This window comes from Brienomyrus brachyistius, unplaced genomic scaffold (genome assembly GCF_023856365.1).
Source record: "Brienomyrus brachyistius isolate T26 unplaced genomic scaffold, BBRACH_0.4 scaffold35, whole genome shotgun sequence".
Taxonomy (NCBI): Eukaryota; Metazoa; Chordata; class Actinopteri; order Osteoglossiformes; family Mormyridae; genus Brienomyrus; species Brienomyrus brachyistius.
In genome coordinates, this window is record NW_026042310.1 from 2854363 (window position 1) to 2871042 (window position 16680).

The 16680-nt window shown below is 43.6% G+C and overlaps 1 protein-coding gene across 4 annotated transcripts; it reads right to left on the reverse strand.

Annotated features, from left to right (window-relative positions):
• Positions 1 to 546: 546 nt before the first annotated feature.
• Positions 547 to 12536, reverse strand: LOC125721777 (calpain-5-like). 4 transcript variants are annotated; one of them, XM_048997836.1, is made up of 14 exons: positions 12329 to 12534; positions 12174 to 12233; positions 11111 to 11298; positions 9109 to 9240; positions 8606 to 8811; positions 7742 to 7934; positions 6964 to 7130; positions 6317 to 6394; positions 5701 to 5896; positions 5221 to 5343; positions 3764 to 3966; positions 2952 to 3073; positions 1829 to 1965; positions 547 to 1605 (listed from the first exon to the last, which is right to left on the reverse strand). In XM_048997836.1, the coding sequence occupies exons 3-14, from the start codon at positions 11288 to 11290 to the stop codon at positions 1435 to 1437; spliced, it is 1908 nt and encodes a 635-aa protein (XP_048853793.1). In that variant the 5' UTR covers positions 11291 to 11298; positions 12174 to 12233; positions 12329 to 12534; the 3' UTR covers positions 547 to 1434. The 4 variants fall into 4 exon arrangements, with proteins under 4 accessions (XP_048853793.1, XP_048853794.1, XP_048853792.1 ...); XM_048997837.1 differs by lacking the exon at positions 12174 to 12233 and having other exon boundaries at positions 12329 to 12536; XM_048997835.1 differs by having other exon boundaries at positions 12174 to 12533.
• Between the last annotated feature and the right edge of the window lie 4144 nt (positions 12537 to 16680).

The following is a 16680-nucleotide window of genomic DNA, read 5'->3' on the forward strand; positions in this document are numbered from 1 at the left end:
CTAAAAATGTGTATTGATGACAGACTGCGGAAGGGACGCGCATCTGTATAGACGGTGACATTTTGTAACAGCTGGGACATTCCATGAAGCTCAGCACATTTTTTCCATTATTTTACGGCGAGAGAGAGAGAGAGAGAGAGAGAGAGAGAGTGCACGAACGGTGAAAGTGTGAAGCAAGTCATTTGTTTCAAATTGGGTATTTTTAATTGTGACTGAAGCAGCAGATTTTTTTAAACTAAGTTATGCATGGCAGTGTCTTTAGTGTAAAACAAATGGAAAAAAAACCCCTAAAGTTTGGGAAATGAAATGAAATAAAATTGAAGAAAAAAAAACCTCTAATCAATAACGTTTCAAGGGAGACTTTCTTTCTACATGACAGCACGCTGTCCTATTTCTAGCGTGATGTACAAGCATGAGCATACGCACGATTAAATTAGTTTTATTACTAAAAAAAAACACTCAGATGTCAAAACACAGGACAACAGAAGCCTCTATAAGCTGATAATTTCTTCACGATTTCCATTTACACTTTTTTGTTGCTCTTGGTGATGCCGAATAAAGACATTTATTCTTGTATAAGATACAAGATGGCTGAAATACATTAGTTGAATGCACTTGTATAGGAACATGTGAAATTAATAATTTTATGTTGCACGTGCCATTCAATTTCTTAAAAGTTACTGTACAACACTTAAATCACTAAAATCATTAAAATCACTAGTGTAATGTGAAAAGACACAGGTACACTAAGGAAACAGATTGTGATATGTGATGATTTAAAAAAAGTTTAGACACATTACATGATAAAAAAAAATAAAAAAAATCACACAAAGACTATTATATTTACCCTGATAAAATCCTATCCGGGAACTCACAGTTGTCAAATACACTTTTGCAATATCCTTAACTTCCCAACTAGGTCCTAATTGCAAATTTCTCCTCATGCACAGAATGTAGGTTTGGTGTCCTGAAGTGAAGACATCAACTCAACATGGGTGAATTTTTGGCTGATTTGGGGGGGGGGGGGGTGAGGGTGGAGATTTCTTGCACAGTTTTTTTAGCACCTTTTTACTCTTCACTTTTACAGTTTGAACCTTGCATTTCCAGGTTGATGCCTTGATTAGTAATGAGGTCACCATTGGCTATGCTCTGATGCAGTGGTTCTCAAGCTCGGCCCTTGGGCCCCACTGCCCTGCTCGTTTTCCTGCTATCCCTGCCCCACACACAAGTCCCAACTGTCTTTCAGCTTCTAATCGACTGAACACACCTGATCCAGGTAAATCAGCAGTGTGTGGGGCAGGGAGAGCTGGAGAACAAGCAGGGCAGAGGGGCCCGAGGACCGGGTTTCAGAACCACTGGTTTAAGCCAACTGATCACACTGAAGGTATGGAGAAAAAAAAACTTCACCAATCAGGGATTGCGTGGGGGTCAGAGTCACATGCTGGTCAGCTGGGTGGAAGTAATGACTCTCAGACTGAGAATGCCAGTCGTCTTCTGGTCTTTCCTGCTCAGCTGCAGCTTCAACTGATCGTCTACCTCGCCTTTGGTGTTGGGCAAGGCCACCTGACCTATAAACTCATCCTGTACATCATTGCTGTTCCACACCTGGTGATACAAATTATTACATAACAGATTTTCTCTTAACACAACTGTTTTCCAATTAATCTCATCAAGACCAACATATGCCGTTAATTTACTTGCTGGGTGCCGTTTGCATACCCTATAGCTTGCCTGTGCAACTAGCTATTTACTAAATATCTTGCCAAAGAGTCCAATAACCCTGAACGGGTGTTGGTTTGACATCCAAAATCACAAAGATTGCTCTCACCTCAATAACAATTGGTTTGCCGGGTTTCTTTCTATAGAAGATGGCTGAGATGTTGAAGACTGGGTCCAGGGTGTCCTTAATTACTCCAGACTGGACGGTACGTCCCTCGCAGTGGATGATCAAATAGAGATCAATACCTACAGGCCCGGAAAGTCAAGAATGCACAAAAATCCCTAAGATATCAAAAAGCCATGCTGCCTATTTATACCAATCATCTACTTCCCCTTTTGCGCCACCAATTTTGTTATGAGGGTCAAGCATCTCACACGTAAGATTTTTATGAGAATGCAGGTGAAGGGGGACACAGAGCGCATCATCCGCAGTACTGCGATTCGCGAATTCACATAGCCGCGGAAATTTCAATGGAACCGGACTTGTATGCATTCGCGATTTTTTTCGCGCAGCTGCAAAATCCTCGAAAAACCCTACAGAAGTGTTTATGTTTAATTCCCGTAGTAATTTAGAAGTTTTCATGCTTTTAAGTGTAAAACTGGTAAGAAACTTAGTTAATGAAGATTCTACTGTGTTTTTGGGGAAAGTTCAAGACATACAAACTAAATCAGTTTAAAAATTACTTTAAAACGTGGCTTTGTTATGGAAACGATCCTTTTTTTATCTACGTACTGTACTGTACCTTTACGAGATGCGAATCCCATACACAAAGTTTATTCCCTCTGGAACTGTCATGACCTGCTCGTCCGATCCTCCCGTGTGCCACGCCCCCTCATCTACCTCGTGTGGAATCTCCGTGTGATCAGCGCTGTTTCGAGTTGCTGTCATTAGTCCGGTGTATTTCAGTTCGCATTCGAGTACGTTACCCCGTCAGCACATTGACATCGTGTTGCAAAAGAAAATGGACGCCAATGCCGTGATCCATGAATTAGTGGGGATAACATTAGAATACTGTACTGTATATGTGCTAGTGTGACAAATGTATGACCATTTTTAGTGACAAACATCCGCGAATCCTCCTCAATCGCAACGGGTCCTGGAACGTCAACTCGCGAATGTCCGAGGACTTACTGCACTTGTATTCTTTTTCATTTCCTTTTTCAGAGCTGCCTGGTTGGCACAGGCCCCGCCCCCCAGCATGCTCTCCAGAGTGGGGGCTCCCTGAACTCACCTCGGGTGCTGTCGTGGTTCTCCAGCCCCTCCACTCCCTCTATGTGGATATGCGTCACCACCTGGGGATAGCCCAGAAAGCCACTCCAGCATTTCACCTGGGGCTTGTCCTCCGTCAGTTCCCTGTGAAGGGTAGGGGGGTACAGACCAAGTGGAATGAGGAAGGAAGAATGGTGGCGATTGACTTTGCATTTGGACCTTGCAGTTTTGGCTTCCATTGAACAATTCATGGGGGCAGCGTGGTGGTGCAATGGTTAGCACTGTTGCCTCACACCTCTGGGACCCGGGTTCGAGTGTCCGCCTGGGTCACATGTGTGCGGAGTTTGCATGTTCTCCCCATGCCGTCGTGGGGTTGCCTCCGGGTACTCCGGTTTCCCCCCACAGTCCAAAAACATGCTGAGGCTAATTGGAGTTGCTAAACTGCCCGTAGGAATGCATGTGTGAGTGAATGGTGTGTGAGTGAATGGTGTGTGAGTGTGCCCTGCAATGGGCTGGCCCCCAATCCTGGGTTGTTCCCTGCCTCGTGCCCATTGCTTCCGGGATAGGCTCCAGACCCCCCGCGACCCAGTAGGATAAGCGGTTTGGAAAATGGATGGATGATACAATTCACAGAATGACCAGAAAAAAAAAAATCATACAGCAGGGCCAACAAGATAATTAGCCAATAATACGTTTTGAATCTATGAGTGACAGGGAAGCGAGCACTCTGTGGGCCAATCACCTTTCATCTGGGGCCAGAGCCCCTGTGGCCCCGCCCTGTACATGCTCATTTCATGTCAGCAGAGATTTGCCATGTTCAGTCGGACTAATTACCTGCAGTCACAATCGACATCACTGAAGATTCTCAACATGAAGTCTCCCAGCACGCCTGGCGTCAGTGTCGTTGGGATGATTATGTAGCGCCCCCTGGGAAGCACCTTGCGCAGGAAGACAGTGCGGGCATTCATGTAGAACGACTTCGCCACGATCTTCTGCGTCTTTATGTCATGGAGCCGGTACTTCCTGTTAAGCTCGACCTGGAAAACAGACCAGTCACAACCATGTTCAGCTGTTACCCTGTTGAGGATATTCTGAGGCTTATGGAGGTTATAGTGTTTATCCTGTTACGGTGTTTACCAATTATAACCTACTGGGTTTCCAAGGTCATATGCGAACCCCAATTATAACCTACTGGGTTTCCAAGGTCATATGCGAACCAACGACGCCTAATGAGTTGGTCCTAGTTTGTTCAGGCCTTCAACCAGCAGGTAGGTTACCTGATCCTTTCTTTTAAGCAAACGGCCGATGCGTGATTTGTATTGCGAACTCAGTTGTGTGTGTGTGTGTGTGGGGGGGGGGTGTTATGTGCCATAAGGTTTTATTACGTCCCACAAGGTTTTGCTACGTGCGGCAAGGTTTTGTGGTTGTAGACTTCGCCAAGCCAGAGATTCATCGGATGCGCCCAAGACTCCGCCCCAGTCCCGATGCTGCTTGGCAGATGTTGTCATTCCCGGGACGCCCGCAGAAAAAGGACCGTTGGTGCAGAAACTAACAGCTTTTGCCGTTTGTCTCTCCAATTCGTTTGTGATGTATTCGGCTTTGCTTGACCTTGGTTTGTTGCTCAGTTTTCTCGCTTTCTCTTTGCCCCTAGTACTGTTGCTGCTCTTCGTCGTATGACTGTCTGTCTACTGACCATTTTGCTTGAGTTTCCGCCTACCATCAAGTCTAATCCCTGGCTTTTGGCATATCGAGTATGTTTGGTTTAGCGTGTATATAGTTTCTGTGCTGTTTGTACGTTTGGTTAGGAAGGTAGGGTTAGCGATTGTCTTTTCGTTTCTTTTGTTTTCTATTATGGAAGGTAGTTTGGGTTTGTCTCGTTTAGATTGTTTTGGCCAGGCTGGCTCCTGAAGTCTGTATACACACTGTGGTGAACAGTCGTGTAAACGTGAGCCTGTTTTGTGTACCGTGCCCTTTCTTCCTGCACACCACACACGTCCAATATGTCACTCCCCAAACCCCTAGACTATGGCACATATTTGGGGGTATTTAGAGATAATAATAAGTACAATGAGGTGGAACTTTTGCATAGAAATGGATTAGTATAAAGTTCTCCTATCGCCATGGTCTACACCATTCTCTTTATTACTTAATCCGGTATCCTGCTGGTCCTACTTCAGCGACTCATGCCGAGGTGGAAAAAAAAGGACCATAAGAACTTTGGTGAGCAGTGACATCCGGCCAGCAGAGCGGCGCTCTTCTCGTACCACGCCGGGCTTCCCAGGCCACCGTACCTCCAAGATGACGAAGCCGATGGTGAGGTTCTCCCCTTCGCCGGCCGGTTTGAGAAGCCTCATGTCCCTCTGCTGCAGGGACACCAGCACTTCCTCATTCTCCTTCAGCAGGTCGAACATGTACTGCAGAGCACATGAAGTCAACATGGACCTTCTCTACCACATCAAAAGAACCTTGAGAGGATATTACCGTTCAATAATGGATTCCCCTGACCGACAGCATAACTGTCAATGTTACTTTGATGCCTTCTGGTGAATAGACCCCATTTATTCTTGTATTTGATTTAATAAATGCTTATGTTCCGACTCGAGGGACCCCCCTACTGACCACAAAAAAAAATCACTACACTAATGGGGCAGGGGGACCAAAACTGACTTTTCACATGGGACACAGGAAACAACAAACCCGCCCCTTGTGTGCATCCCTCCCCATACTTAAGGTCATACCTACAAGCAAAACATTGGGCTCATGGTAGATACCTGTGGGTTCTGCAGGAAGCTCTGCTGATGATTTAGACTGCCCCCACTACGGTTGAGCAGGGGATCATCGTGCTGGGTCCAGCTGCAGAAGGTGACAGCCTGCTTCCACGTCTTCTCTCTGCTCCCTGGTGACGTGTTGATGAGGTGGCACACCTCCGCATTGGTGAAGTAGTGACACCAGTCTTCGAACGCCATCCTGCGGCACCGGGGAAATCCGTGAATTTCTGCATCTCAGATCTAAACAAATAGTCTCCAATTGCGGTTAACGGCTGCTAGTTTAAGTCCTAGGAATGTAAATTGTAGATTGATTGATTCATACAGAGGGGACAAGCTTATCATTAGCCAATGATATGTTTTGGATTAGTGAGTGACGAGAGAGGTGGCACTTCAAGGGACCAATCAGCTTTCAGCTGGGGGCAGTGGACCTGCCCCGGTATACATCCCTGGTGGTGGATAAAATACCGTATAAACATTACCTGTAGCACAACATAATTCACAGGCACATATCGCATTTAATTTTATGGCACAAGCATGTCCTTCACAACGTGTCAGCCTGCTGCCCTTCGAAGACCAGTGCTGGTTCCTCCTTGTTGCCAACAACAAAAACAGCACTGACCAGAACTCGCCATCGTCATCCTTGATGAGCCCCAAGGTCTCCCGCTCCACGGACATCAGCTTCTTCCACTCCTCAGAGCTGGGTCAAGTCAAAGACAGGGAGAGGCTTAGAGGAAATGTGAGCGAGTGAAAAATGTTCGGAGGGAAGAATGAAAAATGAGTGGTTCAGAGTGGTGGGTCCAAGCAACTAGAGTAGGCGCGACCAACCAATCAGATGTCGTGATCCTGCCTCCTCTAGTTGCTTGGGCCCACCTCCACTACAATCTGATGGGTTAACACCCTCAACCAATCATTTTTTGTTCTGCCCTCAGAACACCATGATTACCCATTTCACGTCAGCGAATTTATATGGCACCACAGTGGCTAAAAGCTAAAATAGTTTGTGGATCAAGAGGATTCCAACTGAACATATAAAAGGATAATCTTTACATCCCTGAGAGAGCAAACTGCTGCATTGTCAGTGTCAGGGGTGAGTTTACAGGGATCCACTCAAAAAGTACCCCCACCCCAGTGTACTGACTGTTTGTGGCCAGCAGGGGACCCCCCAAACCTTGGGGTGTTGAGTGGCGGTAAAGATGTTGTAAATATGCAACTATGGATTTGAGTTATAGGCTCCGAGAAGAATGACTGTCTATCGGATCATCCCACCTGTCGCTCCATGGCCCATTCCACTCCACCCTCCCCCACGGGTTCTGCATCCGGATCATGGAGTTCTTGTTCTGACCCACCCGCACCTTCTTGATGGATGTCACCGCATAGGCATGGCCTTTGATCAGGCCACACTCCATCTTGTGCTCCATCTCAGTGGGAGAAGCCTAGACAAGAGCATGGAGAAGCATGGAGGGGCATGGAGATCTCATGAGGAACTCATGGAGAATCATGAAGGGGCTCGTGGAGAAGCATGTGGATCTCATAAAGAACTCGTGGAAAACTCACGGAGAAGCATGAAGACGCAAATGAGAAAATTTCCCACGAAGCAAATAATACTCAGACACTCCTAACCTCAACCCGTAACAGTCTGCAAGTTTGAAAGATAACATACGTCGTCTGTTTATTACCACTTTATAAACAAACAGTACTGTACTGTACGCTTTGCGCGTCAAATGTTTGCGCCATTTCCTATCTAGACCTTTTTATATAATATACAAAAACAGCTAAATACGGCCCCAAAGTTACTACTAAACACACTGGGAGCACTACATTTTGGACTCATTACAAATGCAAAATTAATGGCACTGAGTTTCCGCTAGAAACACACTTGCATGACCAGAGACGGCCATGGAACACGTGAAGGTGGCTGGTAGCCAAGACAAACATGCACAGCGAACCCAAGCAAAGACTCTTAATATTAAAGATATAACTACATACCTATGCTAACAAATATTATGTATCACTAATGTTTATATATGACATGCGCTGCACTCACCCTGATGGAGCAGGTTATGATGCCATTCCTGTCGAACACTTTCAAAAGGGTCTCGAAGAGTCGGGTCCTTGTGGGCTCATCTTTGGCATAGTTCCCCTCCACTAGGTCGACGTATTCCGTCACGCAGCCGGTGAAGTCCACCAGCGCGTCCCCCGTCAGACCACCATCCAAGCATTCATAGCATAAGAACAGCCTGTGAGATGCGGGGGGCCACAGACGGTCAAGGAACCTGTCAGGTGTGGCCAATATTCAAGCCCCACCCCCAGTAAACCCCCAAAAGTCAACATGGCCCTTCATACGCAGCTATAATCAGAAATGACCCGCCCATCGCCCCTAAAGATCCATCATCTCCCTATGTGACCCGTAGTTTTCATGCATTGCTAGTAGCTCAGTAAAGATTGAGATGAATGCAATCCTGACTGGATTACACATTAAAGTGAGCTTCTTCAATCCCAAGACCAGCACCACTCAAGCCTTGAGAACATTCACTATACAGACAAAAGTACTGGGACGCATCTCTTAGTCAATGAATTCAGGCGTTTCATTCATTGTTCAAACTCATTGTCACGGGTGTATAAAATCAATTGAGGTATGTCTAATGAATACACTGGGTAATGTGCAATATTAATATCAATATCGCAAGTTACGTACATGCAATCCTCACACTGCAGAGACCGCGATATCTGGGTTTAATCCAGAGTTTGCATACCTTCGTACCATACAGACATTGTACCATGCCATTTTCATTGATGTTATTTCTCGGTACAGTTCCAGTATTAGAAATCTTGGTGATTTAAGTTTGCGCTGCGATTGCTGAGGAAAAAGCAAGCCCTAACACGTTGTGGTAGCGAGGGGACGACGTACTTGGCGTAGGCCTTCTCCAGTAGGGCGCTCCAGAACTCTCTCTTGCTCGTGGAGTGACAATAGATGAGCTCCCCATTGATCGTTGGCAGCCGGTCGTCCACCACCACGTCCAACCACTCTCCGAAGATCCAGAAGCGGAAATGGAAGATGCCGGCATCCTTATCGCGACTCATGTCCCAATCCTGCTCCTTCCAATCAGGAATTACCTAAGATATTCACCAAAGACGCAAATATGAAAGATTTGTAAGCTGTCTTGGTGTAACCTGATGACATATCTAGCATCATTCGACTCCGCAAGTGATTTATATGCGAAGTTATTCATCTCCATTCCAACCAGTCACGTGAAAATCAGGTGAAAGACCCACAACTCCAGTTTAAACTCCCAGATAGGGGAGGGGACAGGGCTGGTTATTTTGGGTGGGGTCTGCCAAACAACCTAGACAAAAGGTCCATTTCCAGAATATTCTGGAAGCCTTTTTTTTCTCCCCGAAACAGGTGCCCACCTTGTCCCACAGGTCGGGTTTGATTGCTAGGGAGGAGCAGGCAGCCACAAACCAGCAGTTTCCCACTGCTCCCTGGTTCAGGTCGTGGGAGCTGATTCCATCTACAAACAGACGAGGCCCATCGCAGATTTCCTGGTGGGAATACAACGAAGCATCATTGAGGTTATGATTGGCATTTTCTGGTAATGCTTTACATTAACTGCATCCATCCATCCATTTTCCAAATCGCTTATCCTACTGGGTCGCGGGGGGGTCCGGAGCCTATCCCGGAAGCAATGGGCACGAGGCTGGGAACAACCCAGGATGGGGGGCCAGCCCATCGCAGGGCATTAACTGCATTAATAGTTTTAATATACATCAATAACAAACATTATAGAATAATAAACATTGTATGTTTGTTACTGATGTATATTAAAACTGTTACGGTATGTTAAAGTATACTTACATGCTTATGAATGTTCTATGAATGCATTATAAAGGTTCAGTCAATGTAACGCCTTTCCAAAAATCATAACTGATGTTTATAAATATGATAAACTTGATAATGAGTCGTCATTACATTTTTATTTATGTGTCAGAAGCTTTCATCCACGTCGTCGTACAGTCTCTGTAGCATTTGGGTGTTACCTTGCTCACCGGCCCAACGGTAAAAATCACCGATCACAGGTAGTGTCCTGAGACGCTAAGCCCCCCCCATATAGGAATATATTTAAAACATTTTTGGTAACAAGGCCTTGGAACCTCTCGGGAAACTTTCTAAGTATGATTATTATATCTAAACTTGAAGTGCTCACTGAATGAACAATGTCTTTAGAAGTTAGTTCCTTTGTTCTCAAGTATAATAAAACTCACTTAAGATGGGACTGGAGCCCACCAATGGCTTTCCCTCTATGAAGAGGTCGGGGAATTACAGACAGAAAGCAAACACCTAGAGACTGAGCAATTTTCTACCCTCAGGCTGTGATTAAGCTAACTGAATGCTCCGAATAGCTATCATACCACGTTACGCACTTCATACTATTCCAACATATTCCTCCTCCTGGTCATTGCTTTATTTTTAGTGTGTTATTTTACTTATTTAAATCTTGGTTATCTATATGAGGCCGTTTCAAAACACCCATTTATTTTTTTCTACTCCACCACCCGCACACCTCGTATAGCTAATTAATATCTCTGACGTTTGACTTGACTTAAATGAGCCGGCGGTAAAATTTAATAGATACATGGAATGGCTGAAGCGCCCCTGAGGAGAGATTTGGGAACCAGAGTGGTGTTTGTCTAGCCATCCAACTGGATTTCAGTAAGTTTTTGGACAACAGAAGAGATGTTCACGAGTTTTATCGTGTTGCTATCATTTTGCGTATGTTCTAGTGCGTACTCATCGTTATTACGTATTTACATGAAGTCAAACCAGTCTACATCATTCCGCGTCTATCTGATGCCTTCTGGCTGTTCAAATACCTGAACATTTGGCGAAGTAACTCTGGTCAACCACAAATGGCAGCACGTACCGGCTGCCTCAGCAGGACTTACTGGGAGCACTGACACTGTCCTCCACTCCCATGACTGAAGGAGTTGGCATACATATCCCATAAACACGGGAAGCCACACTTGGATTGGAACCCTGAAGGTTGTTGGTTCAAGTCCCAGGGTGCCTCTGCTATGTCAGTAGTTCTCAATCTTGTTTCTACCTCCCCCCTCCCCAGAATGTTTTCATTCCAACCTGCCACATTCTTTATTAGCCTATTAAGGACCATATAATCCTGATTAAGGTGGGGATGGAGGGGCGCCAGGAAGAGGATTGAGAACCACTGTACTATAGTAACCACCTGAACTTCCAGGGAAACACTCAGCTTTGTGATTTGGTGTAACAAACTAATAACGGTGAACAGCAATGCTAAGCATGAGGGTGACTTCAGGGGCCCGATGCAAATGAGTGGCTAGAATCACCTACATGTCCTGTCACCACTGGGAGTAATATACAAATTCTGTTCCGCCTTACCCTTGGCCTTAGCCATTTGACGGCTCCGGGTGACTTTTTATAGAACAGCGAAGAATCTTCAGCTGGGAATTCTGGGTCTTCAAAAAGCTTGCCGTCGTTCAGGCATGCAGCCTTCAGCTCGGAATACTCCTGGTTCTTGTACGGAGTCACTGACTGGGACATCTCTCTTTCTGTACTCATCACGCCGTCTAGGAGGTGGAAGAAAACAGAGGCAGACCTCTTTGGGCTCATGTTTATAAATTACTACCGGATCCCATGCCACTCTGCATATTTTGAATCCATAATTATTTATTCTATGACATTTTTAAGCATTTTAGAAAACTATTTTCATGCAAGCAATTAAAAACAAACAAAACACACACACACGACTCAATTCATCAACAGCAAAAAAAAATAAATAAATAATGCAACACTCGGATCAAAAACCCTGAAGATTTCTAGTTTACATACCAGGGTGGTTCTGCTGTGGTAATCACCTGAATTTGTCCAGGGAAACATTTCAACTTTGTGAGTTTGTTGCCCAGATGACACGAATAACAGTGTTTGGCACAACATCGACATAGCCCAGAATTTCAACACCAGAATGCATTGAAGTTTAAAGGTTTTGTGTAAGAGGGTCAATCCATCCTCTGTAGCTCTCTAAAAACCACATACCCCTACTACCATATCCGGGTGACGCCGCCCCGTTGCATGTGTAACGTAGCGTTTAGTGCGGGCATGCTAACTGAGTTTAGCCTGACAAAGCGGGAAAGGCGGAAGATATGCGTCACGAAAACGTTGCTGTAGCTTCGGAACAGCACACGTGGGTAACAAGGGAAAGGTATGGGGTGCCAACAGAATGCCGACGAGTACCAACATGCGACTAGCACACATCCAGCACATAACTGATATGCTAAACAGGGACTCTGATAAGGTTTGCTGTCTAAATTAAATTTATAATAGATATATAGGTATCAAAATACAAGCTAATTACGCATTATATTGTCTGTTAAGTACATTACTCATATTTCAGACATGTAAGGCACTCTTCATGCTATTTTACAGTTTTCTTTACTGTTCTTACCTTTTTAGATCGATCTTTGAGAGATTCCTGGATATTGAAGCACACCTCTTTGAAATACGTCTTGTAAAAAATAATTTAAAAAAAAACAATTCAAAGCCGTACGAACAGAGACAGCAGTCTCTTTCCCAGTAAGGCCAGTCTCCCCAACACGTTACCTCAAAGCGTGAGCAAGTATCCTCAAGTCCACATGAAACTCCCGAGTGCTCCGTGTTCCAAACTGGCCTGTCAATTTTGTGTTTGTGTTGACCAGCTCCCCTCCCCCGCAGAAACCGGTCCATCCAGTCCAACCACAATAAGCTACCTTTATGTTTGCCGTGCGTTCCATAACGTTTTCGCTTCCCCCATGCACGACACGACGGCACAGGAGCTTACATTTTGTGGAGACGCAACACTATTGCTCCAGTCCACTTTACTGAATTACTGTGCATAGGGGATTAAATGAAGAAAATGGGACTTGTAGCATCGCAGGCTATAGGCATTCTCAAATACGGCGATACAGAAGAATTCCCCCTTTGCTCCATATGCTAGTATAAGCTCTCTTTGAACAGGCCATTATGTTCAGACAAAAATAATAATACTAATAATTAACCGGTATGGGTTGACTAACTGCTTTCAGGTATTTCATTTCATTATCCCAGCGTGGTCGACATAATATTCATCTAGGGATTCTGATAAATGGAAGCCGTAATCAAGGCTTTCTAAGAAGGGAACAACTATTGAAGCATCCTGAAATACACCTAAACCATAGATAAATGTTTTCGTGCAGGAGAACCTCCATCGAAACTGGCATGCGAATGCAGCCGGGTTGGCCCCTGAGCCTACAATGGCCCATGTTCCTCAATCGTAATCTGGCAGCTATAGCCGGATGTTTCCAGGGGGCGCTAATGAGCAAGTGGAAAGAGGGGAGAAGTTAAACAGAAATTGCCCATGCTACTGTCTTAAATACATCCCCATTGGCTGGTGATGATGTAATGGGAGTGGCGGCCGACCAACCACGTCATCCTTCTCGTAAGTCAGTTGGTATTTGCCAGGTAATTGATTTCCTGCGGCATGGTTCAACAAAGGAGAGTATTAAACGCAAATAAAGGAAAACAGCGTAACCATCTTGAGAAGACGTCCGAAACTGGCCTGCCTTAGGTGAAATGCCAGGCTGTATCAGTAAGATGTGGGATACTTTTGACACAAAAACTGACCTCACACGGATCTGCACTGTCAGTATATGAATCTTAACTTTGATTAAGGTGTGGTCGAATTCAAAGCGAACGATTATAATTAACAAGCCAATAGTATGGGACAGAGACAATAATAATAATTAAAAAAAACCCAAAACAGGTTAAAAATCGAAGCGCTATTCTTGATCCAGACCATCCATTTAAATCACACATTGACAGTGTCGTGAAGACTGCACACCTTCTTCCGCCTCAGGAATATAGCTTGTGTAAAACCAATTCTTAACCTGGAAGCTGCTAAATACATCCCCATTGGCTGGTGATGATGCAAATGGGTGACTCATATACGCTTTTGTTTTCTCGCATCTAGACTATTGTAATGCAATTCCAACAGGACTGTCTAAAATACCATCAAAAAATTAAAACTTGTCCAAACTGCAACAGCAACAGTACTTACGCGTACTAGAACTGAGCATATTACCAGTTTCAGCAAGACTCCTTTGCTTACCTGTTTCTCTTAGAATTGATTAAAAAATACTTTTATTAGTATTTAAAAGCTTTAAATGGACAGACACCGTCATATAATTCAGTGTCTGACTGAATATGTTCCAGGTAGGTCCTTAAGATAATAAAACTACGCTTGCGTGTTGAACACCCCGAAAGTAAAATACAAGAAATATGGAGAGGCAGCTTATTGCTTTTATGCACCAAAGATTTGGAACAACCTGCCCTTAGATATTCGTCAGCCTCTTTCTCTTAGTATTTTAAAAAGCAGGGGAAAACATACATTTTTTTACCCTAGCTTCTACATAGCTTTCACTGCGTTATATTAATGTATTTTTTTTTTTTACGTGTACCTTATCTTAATATGATTTCTTGATCTCTGATTGGGTTCTTATTTAATTATTATTTGTCTTCATTATATTTTGTTTTCATTCTTTTTTATCTATTATTTATTTGCACTCTCTGTAAAGCACTTTGAGCTGCATTCAGATGTATGAAAGGTGATATATCATCATCATCATCATTATTATTATTATTATTATTGTTGTTGATTCCTTTGTTTCGAATAGTCTTCTAATTAGTTCACAGCGGTGCTTGGGCACGCAGGTGAAAACGTCCTACATGCTAGAAAAATACGTCATCACTCCGTGTGTTTAGGTCCATTCAAGATAAGAAAGAAAAAATAGTTAATTAAATCAGGGTTTGGATTTGAAAAAATACATAGTAATAAATTCTTAACGAATACCTGGAAAACCAGAGAAGTGGCTTTAGAAAAATAACCTTACGAAGGCAAGTAGGTTTCGAAGTAGCTCAAGAAAGTAATTAAAAGCTGGAGCCAAAACTGCATGTCACTTAAATCTCGGCTCAACTATGGCGTATTAACTGGAAACTTTTATTCTTTGAATAGCAGTTCTGAATATCCACCAGCCTCGCTGGTTTATATTGAGTTTAACAGTCTTGTGTAGGTGGAGCGGAGATTAATATTTTCCGAGTTAATTCACATCTCTAGTAATTCCACATGCAACCACCAGATGGACCCCTTCTTCAGACTCTCACTGAGTCGTCAGTATCTTTCTTTTTTTATATACCCATATTGTGTTTCTCCGTATTTTCTCTGCCATCTGGAACTACCCATGCAGCACATTGTGATGTATTGTTTGCTGAAATTCACTACCCCAACAAAAATTTGATCGCTGGATGTGCATCCTATCCAAAAATGCAAAAGGGGCAGGTGCCTACCCCCCCCCCCACCCCCACCCGGCATAGAGGTAAATGTGAAGAAACCTGAAAGTATGCAAGATCTTCCAGCTTTGTCTAATCAAATTTAATGGGATCCTTGTGAATTCTTTTTCTTTGTGATCTTCTAAATAAAGTGAGTAAATATAGGCTATTGTAGGTGTACTGTAATGCTTTCCAGCTCTCCTGTCTTACATGGAATTTAGTGGCACTGTTAAGGCATTTTTAAAAAACATATATATATATATATATATATATATATATATATATATATATATATATATATATACATAAATGAATTATATTGGCCACACCTCACCATTAAATGTAACCCACTGATCTTATTTCAGTCTGAAATTCAAGTCTCACCCACTAATTTTATTTCAGTCTGAAATTCAAGTCTCACCCACTAATTTTATGACCCCCAGCAAATCCTTCTGCACAAACACTGGTGGGTCTTATCCAGAATGAACAGGTGTGTATGCGGGTTTTCAATGCAACTCCATAATTAGATTACTAATTAGAGGACTGATTGGCTGAAGAGTCCTTACACCTGGGTTTGAACAGCTGATTTAAAGGTTATCCCAAGAACCACATACACACCGGCCCTCTGCCCACCCGTGTCGTTTTTGTTATGGGTTCGGTGATATGAGTGTACAGAGGCTCCTCTACTCCCGAACTTTCAACTTACGAACGGTCAGACATACGAACGAAGAGGACTGTAACTCCAAATTGTGTTCGTTGGGCTCCCGTTTCCTGTCCGCAACATCAATTTTTTTTTTCTGCGGGCCAATCCTGCCTAGTATGACATCTGGCCGTTACTCGCGCCGCGCAGCAGCGTAACGTGCGTACTCCCAGCATCCTAGTTCTTTGTATTTGCGTATACCCTTAAAATGATGTTGAATAACGACTTACGAACGTTTCAAGCTACGAACGGCCGTTCGGAACGTATCTCGTTCGTAAGTAGAGGAGCGTCTGTACAGGGTAAAGGTCAGGGGGAGAAAAAAACAATAGAGGATTAAATACACGTGATTTAGTTATTTTAGTAACAGGCACTATATATATAACAATATACAACCATTAGTACCACTGATTACTTATTACGTATCACTTCTTATTTTTAGTTTTAATGAGTCTATGTAAAGCGTAGAAGATCGATGCACTTCCCCGGAAGTGTTATACAGCGCCTGTAGGGGGCTACGTAACATCACGTTTTTTTATCTGTTTTATTCATCTGCCGAGCCCTGTCAGGAAGGATGATTTTGGAGTGTTGAAATATACGAATTTATAACCCACTTAGTTAACTGGAAAGCAATTTAGGGGAACACTCCCTGGCTCCAAGGTACAACAGCGGAGTCGCATACGGTCTGCCTATGCAGTTCTTCACATCGCAGAGCACCCATGCATCCAGTTTTGTTGATTATACGATTACCGATTGATATATACTCACTATACAGCAGTAGATATAAAGGCAATGATTTAATTATATCTGTGGCAAATTAAAAATCTCCCGTATAATGCATTAAAAATATAGGCGTACGTAAAATTAGTCCATTATCATATAGATAGATCCTCAGATAAAAAATCGTAAACTATTG